Source organism: Sus scrofa, chromosome 10 (assembly GCF_054392235.1).
Source record: "Sus scrofa isolate SSC_HxYL_T2T_F1_AM1 chromosome 10, Sscrofa_HxYL_maternal_Yorkshire_Landrace_v2.0, whole genome shotgun sequence".
Taxonomy (NCBI): Eukaryota; Metazoa; Chordata; class Mammalia; order Artiodactyla; family Suidae; genus Sus; species Sus scrofa.
Window position 1 is genome coordinate 27,700,072 of NC_139392.1, and position 14,399 is coordinate 27,714,470.

Genomic DNA, 14,399 nt, shown 5'->3' on the forward strand with positions numbered 1-14,399 from the left:
TCACGGCAACCCTGGATCCTTAACCCACTGAGCAAGGCCAGAGATCAAACTCACAACCTCATGGTTCCTAGTCGGATTTATTAACCACTGCGCCACGATGGGAACTCCGAGTTAGTTCGTTTGAATTTGCATCATGGAATAAAAGAAAGATGTGGCGTAGCATTTGTAGAGTTTGTTCTGAAATTTGGAACACGGAATGAACTAGAATCATTGTTCAGGCCTGGATGTATTGAGTCAGGTTCCACAGTACCTTCATCTGGCTCATTGGCAGGGTGCACCCTGTTGTGTGGCCACCATGGGATTATTCCAGCCAAGGTGGTAAAGAACAAAATTGCCCTCAGACTCCTGAAGCAAGATCCTAGGTTTCCAAAGCAAGATTCTGGAAAATACATGACAACAGAGAGAACGAGTGACATCCTGATTGCAGAAGATAACAGGGAAATGACTAATAATTGACTCCCAGGCCAAGCCCTCAAAGCCCATAACACCCGGCCGCCCAGAAGAGCCTTCAGAATCCAAGTTCTACTTAGAAAGATCTTGCTCTTTGGGGTGCACTTCAAAACATTACCTCCCCACACAGGTTTCGTGTGAAAATGTCTCTGGGTAGCGGAGACAACCTAGATAATGACCATGCAGAATGGTCTGATGTCAATCCCATTGGTTGACTGATTGATTGTCACCACTCCCAGGGGATGCAGTGGTTCCCAACCCAGGCACTTGATTCTGCACCACGGAAGGGATCGAACACTCGATCTTTAGCCTCTAGGACACTAGGGAACTCCTCACATCCCCTGTAGAAGAAACACATGCCACAAAAGGAGATGTAGATCTGTCTGTGCCTCAGTTCCCTGTTCTGGGCATCCAACTCTGGGAACGCCCCTTCCCTCAGGACACACCGTGAGGACACAATAGGACAGGGAGGTCAGAAATCCCGAACATGCAGAGCGAGAGAGCTGCCTTCTCACCCACCACCTGACACTCACTCGACCAACTTGGTCTCCAGGGTCAAGGGCCTAGGAGAGCTTTGGGTGCCACCACTTCAGGTCCCTCAAGGCCAATAAAGGAAACCAAGTCAACAGCTCTTGTGCACTGGGCCCTCACGGTGCAAATCACAAAGCAAACTTGCACAATGGGCAGAGACCAAAGCAGGAAGGAGCAGCTTTGGGAGGGAAAATCGATTCTCCCTCTCAAAGAAAAGGAGAGAGGAATACAAACACAGCACAACAAAGACCAGGGACCCAAGTCTTCTTCGTGGTATCCATTTCACAGGGGAAAACACCACAGCAGAGTGCCACTCATTAGGCCACCCACCCACCCACCCGCCAAGTCCTATCCCCCACTTCCTCCCTCTCCCGGCAGCAGGCGGAACCCAGGTGCTCCCAGGAACCCTCTCCCACTGGATCCCAGCTGCGTGCTCTTCCCTACCTGCAGCCTCCTCATCCTGGCGGCTGCTCAGGCTCTCCACCACTGACTCTGTAGAAATACACCACGCGGGGAATTGAGTTAGAAAGAGTGACCCTCCCATTCCTCCTGCTTCCCTGAGGTGACTGCAGGTTACAGAGCATCACCCTGGGTTTTCCTCCAGGCTCCCAGACCTTCCCTCTGCTCCATGGACTGAGACCCTTCCACACAAGGTGAGCACAGATGCCAACATTCGAAGGACAGCAACGTGCTGAAGGAATGACCTTTCAACTTCTTCCTTCTATGGCCCTTTATAGCTCCTACCTCTAAACTGACACACCTGAAATTCCACCTCTACACACACTGAAAAGGGGATAGCTGAGTAAGCAATTGAACGGTGCTGTGTTTTATATGAATGGATTGCACTATTTATTACAGAATTCCATGAAGTATAAAGAGGTGATCTGCCAGTGACTGCCACATCAGGCATCGTGTTCAGGGTGGAGATTCAAAGATGAGCAAGATATGACCTCCCCTCCCCGGACATGCTTTACTGCAGACCAGTTGGCTGGTCTGACCTGATCATTCATCTGTATGTATCTCCTGTGCTCATGAACCTGTGCCAGGAATTCTGGGAGGCCCTGCAGACCCCCAAAGAGAGATGGCAACGGTGACATTCTAGACCGATTCCTAGCAGAACCCACGGGTAAGCAGAGGTGCTGTGTATGGCCCACAACACCTGTGCTGCCATAATCAGAGCTCAGTGCAGAGGCAGTGAGGGACACGCCAATGTTTTCACGAGCCCGTCCTTCTCATGGTGCTGCTGGAGTAGCTGGAAAGCAGGCTCAGGGCTCTAAGAAAGGAAACAACTTTTACACTGAAAACTACAAAACATTGCTGAAAGAATTGAATAAGTCACAAAGAATTCAAATGACATTCCATGTTCACAGAGGGGAAGGAGGAGTGCCCATTGTGGCTCATCAGGAATGAACCCAACTAATATCCATGATGAAGCAGGTTCAATCCCTGGCTTCACTCAGTGGGTTAAGGGTCCAGTGTTGATTTGAGCTGTGGTGTAGGTCACAGACGTGTGTTGTAGGTGTGGATGTGGCTCTGGTGTAGTTTGGCATAAATAGCTCAGATTTGACCCCTCACCTGGGAACTTCATTATGTCATGAGCAAGGCCTGAAAAATACAGAAAAATAAAAAAAATAGATTGGAAGACGGAATATCATTGACATTTCATACTACATGAAAAAACAGCAGGTACACTACAACACATATCAAAATCTCAATATCATTTCTTTTGGTCTTTTTAGGGCCTCGCTTGAGGCATTTGGAGGTTCCTAGGCTAGGAGCTGAATCAGAGCTACAGCTGCTTGCCTATGCTACAGCAACAGCAACTTGGGATCTGAGCCATGTCTGCAACCTACACCGTGGCTCAGGGAAAAGTCAGATCCTTAACCCACTGAGCAAGGTCAAGGGTCGAACCCGTGTCCTCATAGGTACTGGTCAGGTTCATGAGCTCTGAGCCTCAAAAGGAACTCGCTGGAGGACATCACTTCAAGTGAAGCCAGTCAGACACAGAAGGACAAAGACTCTCTGATGTCATGCACATGAGGTGTCTGAAAGACCACTCCTGAGCAGAGGCTGGAAGGGTGGCTGCCCCGAGTGGGCAGGAGGTGCGGGGGGAGCACAGCGTTCACAACACTCCCTCGGGACACTTACAACCTCAAGAGGCTCGAGTTCATGGCACATGTTTGAAACAACAGCATGAAAGTCTGCACCAAGCAGAGGGGGAAGAAAAGAGGAAACGAAAGACCAACAGAGGAAGGAAAGCCTTTTCCCCAAACCTTGCTCCCAGCGGGTGCAGGGAGAATGAGGGAATGGACAGTTAGCCTGCGGTCATCATGAGACTGTTCAACGAGAAACTGGACAGCTATGTGGTGCTAAGGCACAAGTGACTCCCCACAAAACACACCCACTCACACTGGTTCACAATCACACCAACAGGCCCTCACACGCACACCCCCCAATGTTCCCGGACACCTACCCCCACCATACAAAGAGCCTCCTTTCCTCCAGGGACCCGAGGACTTGGGATGGCCCTTTTGTGGGAAGTCAGTCTCTTTCACCCCATCCTTCACCCCCTTTCCCAGGAGGAACCCAGAATCAGGGTGTCTCTGCAACCAAAGGGGCAGGAAAGCACCCCCCGCCCTTCCTCAACACCTGGACTTCTCCTCAGCAGAGCCGGGTTCCAGAATACTTACGGCTTTCATCATCCATCCCGTCCACCTGTGATGAGAGAAAAGAAAACACTGTGAGTGTCACAGCATCCTCCCCACTGTGGCCACAGGTCTTCCTGTGGTTGCGGACCGCAGGCACACAGACAGAAGGCAGAGTTGAGTCTGTTTCCCCAAAAGAAGACAGCAAAGACACCTGTGGAAAAGGCACCAGCTTTTCAAGGAAGATCTCTCAAGGCCATGTTCATTTAAGAAAATTTTGGTCTTCTTCAAAGAAAAATGCTCCCTACCATACACTGCAGAACTGATAGGGTCACTTTTGCCAATGCCCCTTGCAAGGAGTTATTGGTTGGTACCAAACTTTGACTCAACATCCCTTCAAAGAGGAATCTGCATATATCCTCTATAATGGACTTCCTCCGATTTCCATTTCTGAAGTAGGCACATCCAAGAAGAAAGGAGGCACCTTTTTAAATCTCAGATCATGAAAAGTGAGCTTACCTTGGGGGCAGTCTGGGCTTCTTGCTCGGCCCTGTCGCTGGCTGGGGACTCCTCCTCGTTATTTCCACTTGTTGTGGCCTCCTCCTCCACCTTGTTATTGGGCGAGCCTTCCTCCTCCTCATTTTCCCCGGCTGGGGCCTCCTCTTCGGTCTTCTCACTCCCACTGGCCTCCACAACATTGTCGTGTGTTTCTAGGGGGACACACAGTCACTGTCAGCAAGGCAGTGATGCTGATCAGGAGGTACTCTGGGTGCCACACCTGACTGGACATGGGCTGGGAGTCAAGGGGTGGGGGTGGGATGAGCAATGGATGGAGCTTCTCTTGGCCCATCCTCCCGGGTAAACGTTTTGAAGGACGGCAGAGAGCACCTTGAAAGACCTGAGAAAGGGAGCCTCTGCCTCTCTTGCTAAAGGGAACCTCTCCGTGGCATATTCTCCATCTGAGAAATGGCCAACACGAGCATGCAGGCTCTGCTGCCATGACAGAGTCTCGTGAATCCTCCTGCCCATTTTCCTCTCCAGCCACATTCCTCCATCTTCTGAAATGGCAGGAGATCATTTCAGCTTCCCTACTCTTCCCACAGGGTGCTCCTGTGTTCACACGCCATCCTCTGGGATGTTTCACCTCTTTTCTTTTCTTAGATACATAATGCTTCTCTTTGGAATACTTTGGCAATAGGAAATTCAGGGGTCGGGCATGCCTTCACAAGCCATGTACTTTGCACCACTGTCCATAACAACCTTTCTCATCATAACTTATAGGACCTCTGCACCCATTCAGCAATGACTCCCCCTTCAGCCCTGCTGCCAAGTCTTAGCCCTCTCTACTTTCCACCTTTGACAATCTGCCTAATCTACTTACCGCCTATATGTTGAATTGTTCAATATTTCTTTTCCTGTGTCTGTCTGACTTCACTATTGTTAAAAGTGTGTTTCATTTTGGATCATCCATGTAGCAACATATTTAACATAATTACAATTTTTTCTCCGGTAGAATTTTATTCCTATGTGGATTCATACTGCCTTTGGTTTATCCACGGATCTCTTGTTAACATTTGGGATTGGTTTCATTGAATGACTACCTGCATAAGCTTGAGTCTTGGGGCTGGTTGGATCAAAAGAGGGGGTTTGAATAGCTCCACAGCAAGAGAGTATGGAAGAACATCATGGGAAGGAAGCTTTCCAGGTCATGTAGCGTCTCTCTCATCATCTCCTCTCATCCCCAAGTTGGCCCGGTTGCAGGCGAAGGGGGTGCAACCCAGAGAGTGTAAGCCTGATTTGACAGTAGAGGGCATTGAACTTTAGACTAACTTGCCAAGAATCACGGCAATGTTGAAGGATGGATGTGGGCCAAGAATGTAGTTGGTTCCTTGAGGACAGAAATCCCTGAACCCTGAAGGCCGGACACCTGCTCAGGGCCAAGACCATGCCCTGGACCCTTGAATCAAGAGATCTTCTCACTCTCCCACAAGTCCTCCCATCCCAAGGTTTTAGTGGGCAAGCTCTGATGCCTTCCCTGCAGGAGATGCTGAACCAAGACATCAGTCCAAACCCTTATCCAGCCCTTTGTCTCCATGCTTTAATCCCTGATCTGAATCCAACATTTTCCTCCAAACAAAGCCCCTCTGAAGGACCGAGGCTTTGCCCTGGCTCCGTGGATACTCCAACCCAGGCATTCTCCCCCAAATCTTCATGTCATCCACTGCATCACATTACACTTTCATGACAACCAGCTGACAACCTCCAGCGACTAGGGGTCTGTTTCACTCCCAAGATGGCTCAGAGCTTAGAACAGTCTCGACTGAATGCCAAGAATGAGCTTCCCTTCAGCTAATCATGCCTGGATAAGAGGTTCCTGGGAATTCACTCGGGAGGAGACCATCTGGGCCAGTGCTCTGACTGTTTAGTAAATTAAAATCTCTGACTGTCAATGTCTCACACAATTTTCTTTAAAAAATTGTTGTGATGAAAATACTGTTGACTGACAATGTTGTACCCCTTGCTGCTGTACAGCAATAGGAGTCTGAGCTCCTCCTCTGCAGCCTGGACCAAGGTCTGGCTGAGAATGAGCAGGAGCTCAAGTCATTCTTCACCCAAACCCAATCTGTACCCTGGAAACTCCTCATCCTTCTTCAGACCCTGCAGTGGCAGGGATAGTCTTCTATCCTCTAAAAGGGACCCTTTAGAGACTCTCAGCTTGAAGACCTGACCCTAAGTCTCCCTCTGTGGATCACCAGTCGGACCCTCCTTCCCTCAGTTACCAAATGGTCACCCCACGAACCTACCAGCACTGTGTGTTCTCAGCACACTACCAGCGAATAGCCAACTACCCAGGGAGCTTATCATCATCAACCCATGGAAATCCTACTTGAAAATCCAAGTTTCACTCCTTACAATCAATTTCTACATTTAAAATGCAATTATTGGGAGTTCCCGTTGTTGAGCAGTGGTTAACGAATCCAAATAGGAACCATGAGGTTGCAGGTTCGGTCCCTGCCCTTGCTCAGTGGGTTAAAGATCCGGCATTGCTCTGAGCTGTGGTGTAGGTTGCAGATATGGATTGGATCCCGAGTTGCTGTGGCTCTGGTGTAGGCTGGCGGCTACAGCTCCGATTCGACCCCTAGCCTGGGAACCTCCATATGCCGTGGCAGCAGCCCAAGAAATAGCAAAAGGGACAAAAAAAATTGCAATTATGTGGCTTCAGACGTTGATATGTGCATTCAGAAGAGTGGAGCTATAAATGCCCATTTCCATCATGTGTATTGAAGAATGGAATCAGGGTCCCTCTGCACTGAATAAAGGCAGAGTAGGGTATTACCAGGGTTAGTGTGATGGGAGAAGGTTTGTACATGGGAAATAGGAAGGAGTATTGTATAAATTAAGAAAAAAATTGAGGCGCCCAACCAGGAAGAAATAATTAAAAATCTTAAGAGTAATACAAAATGGCTGTATAAGAGATTTACATCTCTGTACACAAATTGAAGTGGTGGAAATGAAAAAAAAAATCAGAGAACATTTTCCATCAGGGTAAACTATGCCATCTGATGGAACAGCCTTTAGATCAGTATCAACATACCTCCCCAACAACAGCTCAGGTTGCCCATCGTCCAACTCTTGAGGGGTGAAGGGGAGAGCCTCCCAGTTGTGGCCCAACACACACCTCTCCACTCACAGAGTGGCAGTTGGACCGCAGGACCCCGTGGGTATCATCCTATTGCTGTGGCAACCAGTCAAGGCCTGGAACTTTCAGAGGGGAGGCAACTCTGCCCCCTCTGGGCCCACCTGCTCTGTCTAGACTAATGTGTCTTTCTACGGACAGGGATGGCAGTGCAGGGTCAACATGTTGTCTCAAAAAATGCATCCCAGAACCACACAGTGTTACTCTCTGCTTGAGAACACAAGACAGGTGAGAGAAAAAGACCCACATTCCAAATAGACCAGATACAGACAATAATTAAAGAGTGAGGAAGAACCAAACAGGAGAAGGCCTTTCCATGGGAAGGGGGCTTTATGGCTCAGGGAGAATGTCTCCTGTCACGTTCCCTGATCTGCACATCATGCCACTTTAGAGGAAGAGGGTTCAAAACAGGGGCTCGAACCCCTATCTTCCAGTGGACAGCACTGAAACTTAGAGCATCTTCTCAAGAGTCGCGCCAATCATGTGTGAGCAGATCTGGGACAAGAGTGCAGTTGGTTCCCTCAGGTCACACATCCCCCTGAACCACTGAAGCCTGCTTGGCGCTGAGATCATGCCCTGGACTCTTGCTTGAATCCAGAACTCCACTTTCTCTCTCTCTCTCTCTCTCTCTCTCTGTTGAATCCTGCTGCCCCCAAGATGTCCTGGGGTGATCCTGGAGAACATATCAGAGCCAGGAGAGCAGTCCAATTCTTTACCCAACATTTTGCCTCTATCTTCTGACCCACAACCCAAAATACAAACATTCATCCAAAAAGAGCTCCTCTGGAGGACTAGACAAACCCCAACTCGGCCCATCCTCCCCCAATCTTCCCTTGGCAGCCCTTCACAGTGACCAGCTGACCACCTCATGTGAACAGCGGTCTGCTTGGATCCCCAATTTGACTCAGGGATCAAAACACCTTCAAGTTCACATGACGGCTCTAGCAAGAATCAGCTTTCCTGCGGCAGACCACACCTGGATGATCAAGTCCTGTGGACTCACTGGGGAGGTGGCCATCCGGATGAGTGCCTGCTGGGGGGCGGGGTTAGGAAAGGAAATCTGTGACTCTCCAGGTCTCACTGACGTTGCATCAGAGCACCAGTCTGAGCAACCTTGACGAAGGTCTGGCTGACAATGGGCCAGAGTGCAAGTCTTCTGTCACCCAAACCCACTCTATACTCTGGACACTCCTCATCCTTCTCTAGACCTGAGAGTGGCAGGGACAGTGCTCCTCCTAGAGAGACCCCCTCCAGACCTCAGCTTGAAGACCCCACCCTGGGTCTCTCTGAGGATCACCAGAGAGACCTTCCTTCCTTTCCTTACCCAATGTTCACCCCACTAACCTGCTGGCACTGGCCCTTGTCACCACACTACCAGCTAACACCCAAAGAGCCAGTGGGCTAGTCCTCATCAACCCGGGGAAATCCAACCTGAAAAATCCCCGTTTCTTGCTCCATCGAAATTCCTCTGCCTTTGGACTGCTAGCATGTGCATTAAGACATCGACATGTACACTGAGAAGAGTGGCGCTGTAACGTCCCTCTTTTGAATGTCTACTGCAGGGCTGACAGCGAGGGCCTCGTGCTTCGAAAAAGGCAGAGGGGCATGTTTGCCGTCTCTGTGCTCTGGGAGAACGTGTTTCAAACTGCCACGAGACACGAGTCTTTTCTCACATTTAGGAAAATACTTGAGGCAGTTGGCTCACTCGGAGCATTAAGATATACCTTAGTCATACAGCAAGCCTGTATAACAGACCTATGGCTTGAGAGACTGATGAGACTGGTGGCAATGGAGATAAAGATGGAGATAATATGTTTAGTCAAAATGAACCACCCATCTGAGGAAACAGCCTTTAGAACAGTAGCAACATACCTCCGCAACAACAGCTAAGGTTGCCCATCGTCTGACACTTGAGCAGTGAAGGGGAGAGCCTCCCAGCTGTGGCCAACACACACGTCTCTTCTCACAGACTGGCAGTTGAACCACAAGGCTCCGTGGGCAGCATTCCATTGCCGTGGAAACTGGTCAGAGGCCTGGAACTTTCAGAGGGAAGGCAACTCTGCCCCCTCTGGGTCCACCTGCTCTATATAGCCTAGTGGCCGTTTCCCTGGACAGGGTCAACATTTTATTTCAAAAACTGCATCCTACAATCAAACAGTATTACTCTCTGTTTTGAAAAGACATTACTGGAGAGAAAAAGACCTCCCCAAATATAATGGGTCTTCAACGTTTAGGGGAATTGCAAAATCCTACCATGGTGAGATTTAAAAGGGCTCCCATTTTTTGATGGAAATACCATTTCCACTCATTTCTGGTAGTTGAGGCACCAGACATTTTTACACTCCATAGGTAACATTTGTCCAGAAGAAAAGGAGTAGTTATAGAAATTAAATTGTAAAATGCCACACACTAAGCATATGCTCATCAAGTTGCAAAAGTCTTCACTCAATGACCGTGTGTAGAATTTTTCTCTGGATGCAACAATCTGTACACTTCATTATCTTTCCACTGGTTCTTCATTAACAGTGTCCCTGTCATTGTATACGTACAAAACTTACTATGCCTTGAACAGTTAGGAAACAAGGACTCACCCTACTTTCAACAGTGGGTTGCCTTAAAACACATATCTCATAATTTTCTAAGCAACAAACTTTAGCTAACTCAAAGTTCTAGGATGAAATGTATTCTTCTCAAAATTCAACCCCTCATCACACCAGTGCCTGGGACAGTGTCATGAAATCTGGCTCGAGAGCAAACTGAGCACCAGCCCACATGGAACATGAGACAATTCCTGGAGAAAACTGAGAGCACTGCAATATTTCAAGCCAAGCAGGGAGGGTGTAAGGTATGGGAGGCTGTGAGAGACAACTCTGCCATGGCTGATTCTCCCCAAGTATCTAAAATTGAGAGACCAAATGCATCGCTCTTCTGATAGGACAACAAGGGAGATGGAGTCCTCTTTTCCTCCCTGTATCTATGAGTCTGTTACTCTTTGGTGTGTTTGATCATTGGTTTTGGGTATTAGACTGCACAAATCAGGGACATCACATAGTATCCTGATTTGTCTGACTGTGGCCTTCAGCATAATACTTTCTAGGCTCACCCAAGGTGCAGCAAATGGCAAGAGGCCACTCTCTTTTCTGGCCGAATACCACTGCACTGCATATGGACACCACATCTTCTTGACTCATCCCTCAGTGGACACAGGCTGCTGCCATGACCTGGCTGGTCTACACATTATCACTCGCTGTTGTGAAAAGAAGTTATGTGAGAGAAAAAGTCTAAGGGACACTTCAGTGGACAGAGCTGCTCCTATCTTTTCAAATTAGGATGTTCGTTTTCATCAGAAGCCCTAGCAATGGATTTGCTGAATCTTATGAGAGTTTTGGTTCCGTTTTTTTTGGATGAAATTCCACAATTAAGATACACTACTGAGGTTCTCATCAAACAATACATCCTACCTCATTTTACCTCATGTGGTAGTTCATGGCGGTATTCCTTTTCTTTTCTTTACTACTGGATTCTATACAGGTAGAAAAATTCTCAGGGAACATGTTTTTAAACATGACCCTTAGGCATACTTTGCTGTAAGTAGGAATGAATTCTTCAAAAGGACACATATTTAACTTAAATTTATTTAAAAAGCAAACTTCAGGAGTTCCCGTCATGGCTCAGTGGTTAACAAATCCGACTAGGAACCATGAGGTTGTGGGTATGGTCCCTGGCCTTGCTCAGTGGGTTAATGATCTGGCGTTGTCATGAGCTGTGGTGTAGGTTGCAGATGTGCCTCGGATCCCGTGCTGCTGTGGCTCTGGCGTAGGCCAGGGGCTACAGCTCTGATGAGACCCCTAGCCTGTGAACCTCCATATGCTGTGGGAGTGGCCCAAAGAAATAGCATAAAGACAAAAAAAGAAATCCTATTTTTCACCTTCATATTCAGTCCCACAGAGGAAAACATGAACACACAGCCCCCTGACTCTCTGAGAAAAGGAAGCTGACCTGCTCAGCACTGGAGCTCATTCGCGGGTGCATCTCCATGGCTAGGAGGGAAATGGGCTCTGAGAAACAGCCTCCCCTTCCTGCTGACTGAGAGGAACCCCATTCCCACACTTCTGCTTGGCAAGGGCTGGTGTGTGTATAAGTATGGCAGTTGTGGACATGCTGCTCAGCTGTGGCTGTAGCAACACTGTCTGAAGCAAGGGAAAGGGAAGAAAGCAACCCAGAGAGGCTGCAAAGCCTTCCTGAGGACCAGGGCCCTAGATCGGCCCCCTTAGTCCACATGGGAGAAAAGCCAGCTCTGGAACAATGGAGGAACTATGTTCGAAATTAAACATCAGGACACAAGGGCTTTCAAGCAGAGAGAACATGAAAAAATCAGGGCTTCGCACCCACCGCAGCTAGGCACCTTGTGTCCCAGACCGGTGCTTCCCCACTTCCCAGCAAAGAGAATCACAGCTGGGCCCCCACCACAACAGGAGGGTTCACACAGACCACAGAGGAGACACTCCTTGAGTGCCTGGCTCTTGTGGCCAAGTGGGCTGGCGCCTCTGGGCCCTACAGGACAGCTCCCAAGTATATCCTCTCCTTCAAGACTGGGAGAGATGGCTAATGGACCTAATGCATGGAAACACACACAGAAAATTAGGCAAAATGAAACACAGGGATATCTTTCTAAAAAAAAAACAAAACAAACATAAGGCAAAATCACAGAATAAGAACAAAATGAAGTGGAAATAAGCCATCGACCTGAGAAAGAGTCAGAAGTCATGGACATAAAGATGCTTACTGAACTCAGAAGAAGGAATGAACACAAAGAGATCTTCAATGAAGAGACAGGAAGCAGAGGAAAGAACCAAAGAGAAGTTATTAATGAACTGAAAAACACACTCGAGGGCTTTGACAGCAGACTGGATGAAGGAGAATTAATCAGAGACCTGCCTGACAAAACAATGGAACTCAATCAGATAGAGAGGCAAAATGAAAAAAGAATTTTTAAAAAATTAGGCTACTTTAAAGGACCTATGGGATACCATCAAGCAGAATAACATTTGCATTACAGGGGTGGTTCCAGAAGAAGAGAAAGAGAACAGAACAGAAAAATTAATGGAAGAAATAATGCCTAAAATCTTCCATCATCTGGGAAGGGAAACAGAACTTGCTTGGCTGTGGTGTAGGCCTGCAGCTCTAGCTCTGATTAGACCCCTAACCTGGGAACCTCTGTATGATGTGGGTGCATTCCTAAAACTAAAACCGAAAAACAAAAAGGGTAAAAACCATATGATTATTTCCATAGATGCAAAGAAACCCATGAGATAAACTTCTACATCCACTTATGTTAAAGTCTCAACAAAGCAAGTATAAAGGGAATGGACCTCAACTTAATAAAGGCCATCAACTGCAAACCTACAGCTAACATTCCACTCAACTGTGACAAGCTGAACGCTTTTTCTCCTCTAAGATGATGAACAAGAGAAGGATGCCCACTCTTGCCCCTTTTATTCCACATAGGATTTGAAGTCCTACTAACAATTAGACAAGAAAAAGAAATAAAAGGAATCTGAATCATAAATGAAAAAAGTAAAAGTGTCCTTTTTGCCGATTACATGATACTATAATAGAAAATCCTACATACTCTAGCAAAAAACTGTTTGAATGAATACATTCAGTTATGTTTCAGTTTACATAATCAACGTACATATCAGTGGCATTTCTATACAATAATAACAAAACATCAAAAAGAGAAACAGGCGTTTCTGTCATGGTTCAATGGTTAAAAAACACAACAGTACCCATGAGGACACAGGTTCAATCCCTGGCCTTGCTCAGTGGGTGAAGGATCCTGTGTTGCCTTGAGCTGTGGTGTAGTTGCAGATGCAGCTCAGACCCCATGTGGCTGTGGTGTAGGCTGGTAGCTACAGCTCTGATTCAACCCCTAACCTGGAAACTTGTACATGCTGCAAGTGCAGCCCTAAAAACAAACAAAACAAAACAAAACCCCAAGAAGAGAAACAGACACGGAGTTCCTGTTGTGGCTCAGTGGTTAACGCATCTGACTAGGGACCATGCTGTTGTGGGTTCGATCCCTAGCCTCGCTCAGTGGGTTGAGGATCCTGAATTGCTGTGGCTCTGGTGTAGGCCCACAGCTACAGCTCTGATTAGACCCCTAGCCTGGGAACCTCCACAGAACAGATAAAAAGACAAAAAAAAAAAAAAGAAAGAAAGAAATAGACAAGATGGCAGAGTAGGAGGACTCAAGCTCCCCTCCTCTCATGAAAACACCAAAATTACAACTATGTGCTGAATGACCATCAACAAAATAGACTGGAAACTACCAAGAACAAGATATCCTACACCCAAAGGCAATAAGGAGCCACACTGAGACAGCAGGAGGTGCTCATTCATGGTAGAAGTAATCCCATACCCCCTGCATGGGCAGCCCACAAACTGGAAAAGAACTCTATTTCAGAGGCTTTCCCACAGGAGACTTCTGAACCCCACAGCAGGTGCCTAAGCCAGGGAGTCTGGCACGGGAAGGAGGAGCCCCTGGGACACATGACATTGAAGGCCAGTGAGGCTTGTGTGCAAGAGCTCCACAGGACTGGGGGAGACAGAAACTCCACTCCTGGAGGGTGCACACAGGCTTTCATGTGCACTGGGTCCCAGGGCTAAGCAGGCACTCAAGAAGAATCTGGGTCAGAATGACCTGGCCAATCATGGAGGGTCTCCTGGGAAAGGAGGGGGTGACTGGGAAACACTGTAGGGCAGGACAGTCTAGGCAGAGGTCCCAGGAATAGTTGTTGGCATGAGCTCCCCTGGAGGTGGCCCTTTTGGAACAATCTGGTCCCACAAGTTAGGGCTGAGAAGCCCCAGGCCAAACAACAAACAGGCTGGGAACACAGACCCACTGATCAACAAACAGGTACCTAAAGTGCTCCACATCACACCCACAGACAAAGGTCCACCCCCTAGAGGGACAAGGCTCAGCTCCACCTACCAGTGGGCAGGCACCTGTCCCTCCCATCAGGAAGCTGGCCATAAACGCCTCTATTTTACCTACAAGAAGGCAGACACTAGAA

General features: G+C 48.0%; 1 protein-coding gene across 11 annotated transcripts in view; it reads right to left on the reverse strand.

Moving 5' to 3' along the window:
- Nucleotides 1-14,399, reverse strand: part of LOC146398877 (uncharacterized) — a 112,624-nt gene that overhangs the window by 24,207 nt on the left and 74,018 nt on the right. For 9 of the 11 annotated variants that reach the window (XR_014817562.1, XR_014817563.1, XM_084979456.1 and 6 more), the window contains 4 exons: nucleotides 4,146-4,336; nucleotides 3,672-3,696; nucleotides 1,426-1,473; nucleotides 251-379 (listed from right to left, as the gene is read on the reverse strand). Coding sequence is in view for 8 of the 11 variants with exons in the window: in XM_084979451.1 (XP_084835577.1) it covers nucleotides 251-379; nucleotides 1,426-1,473; nucleotides 3,672-3,696; nucleotides 4,146-4,336 (393 nt within the window). In the remaining 3 variants the exon portion in view is untranslated. Of the gene's footprint in view, nucleotides 1-250; nucleotides 380-1,425; nucleotides 1,474-2,556; nucleotides 2,587-3,671; nucleotides 3,697-4,145; nucleotides 4,337-14,399 lie in introns of all 11 variants that reach the window. The other 2 variants (XR_014817561.1, XM_084979450.1) reach the window with 1 other exon arrangement.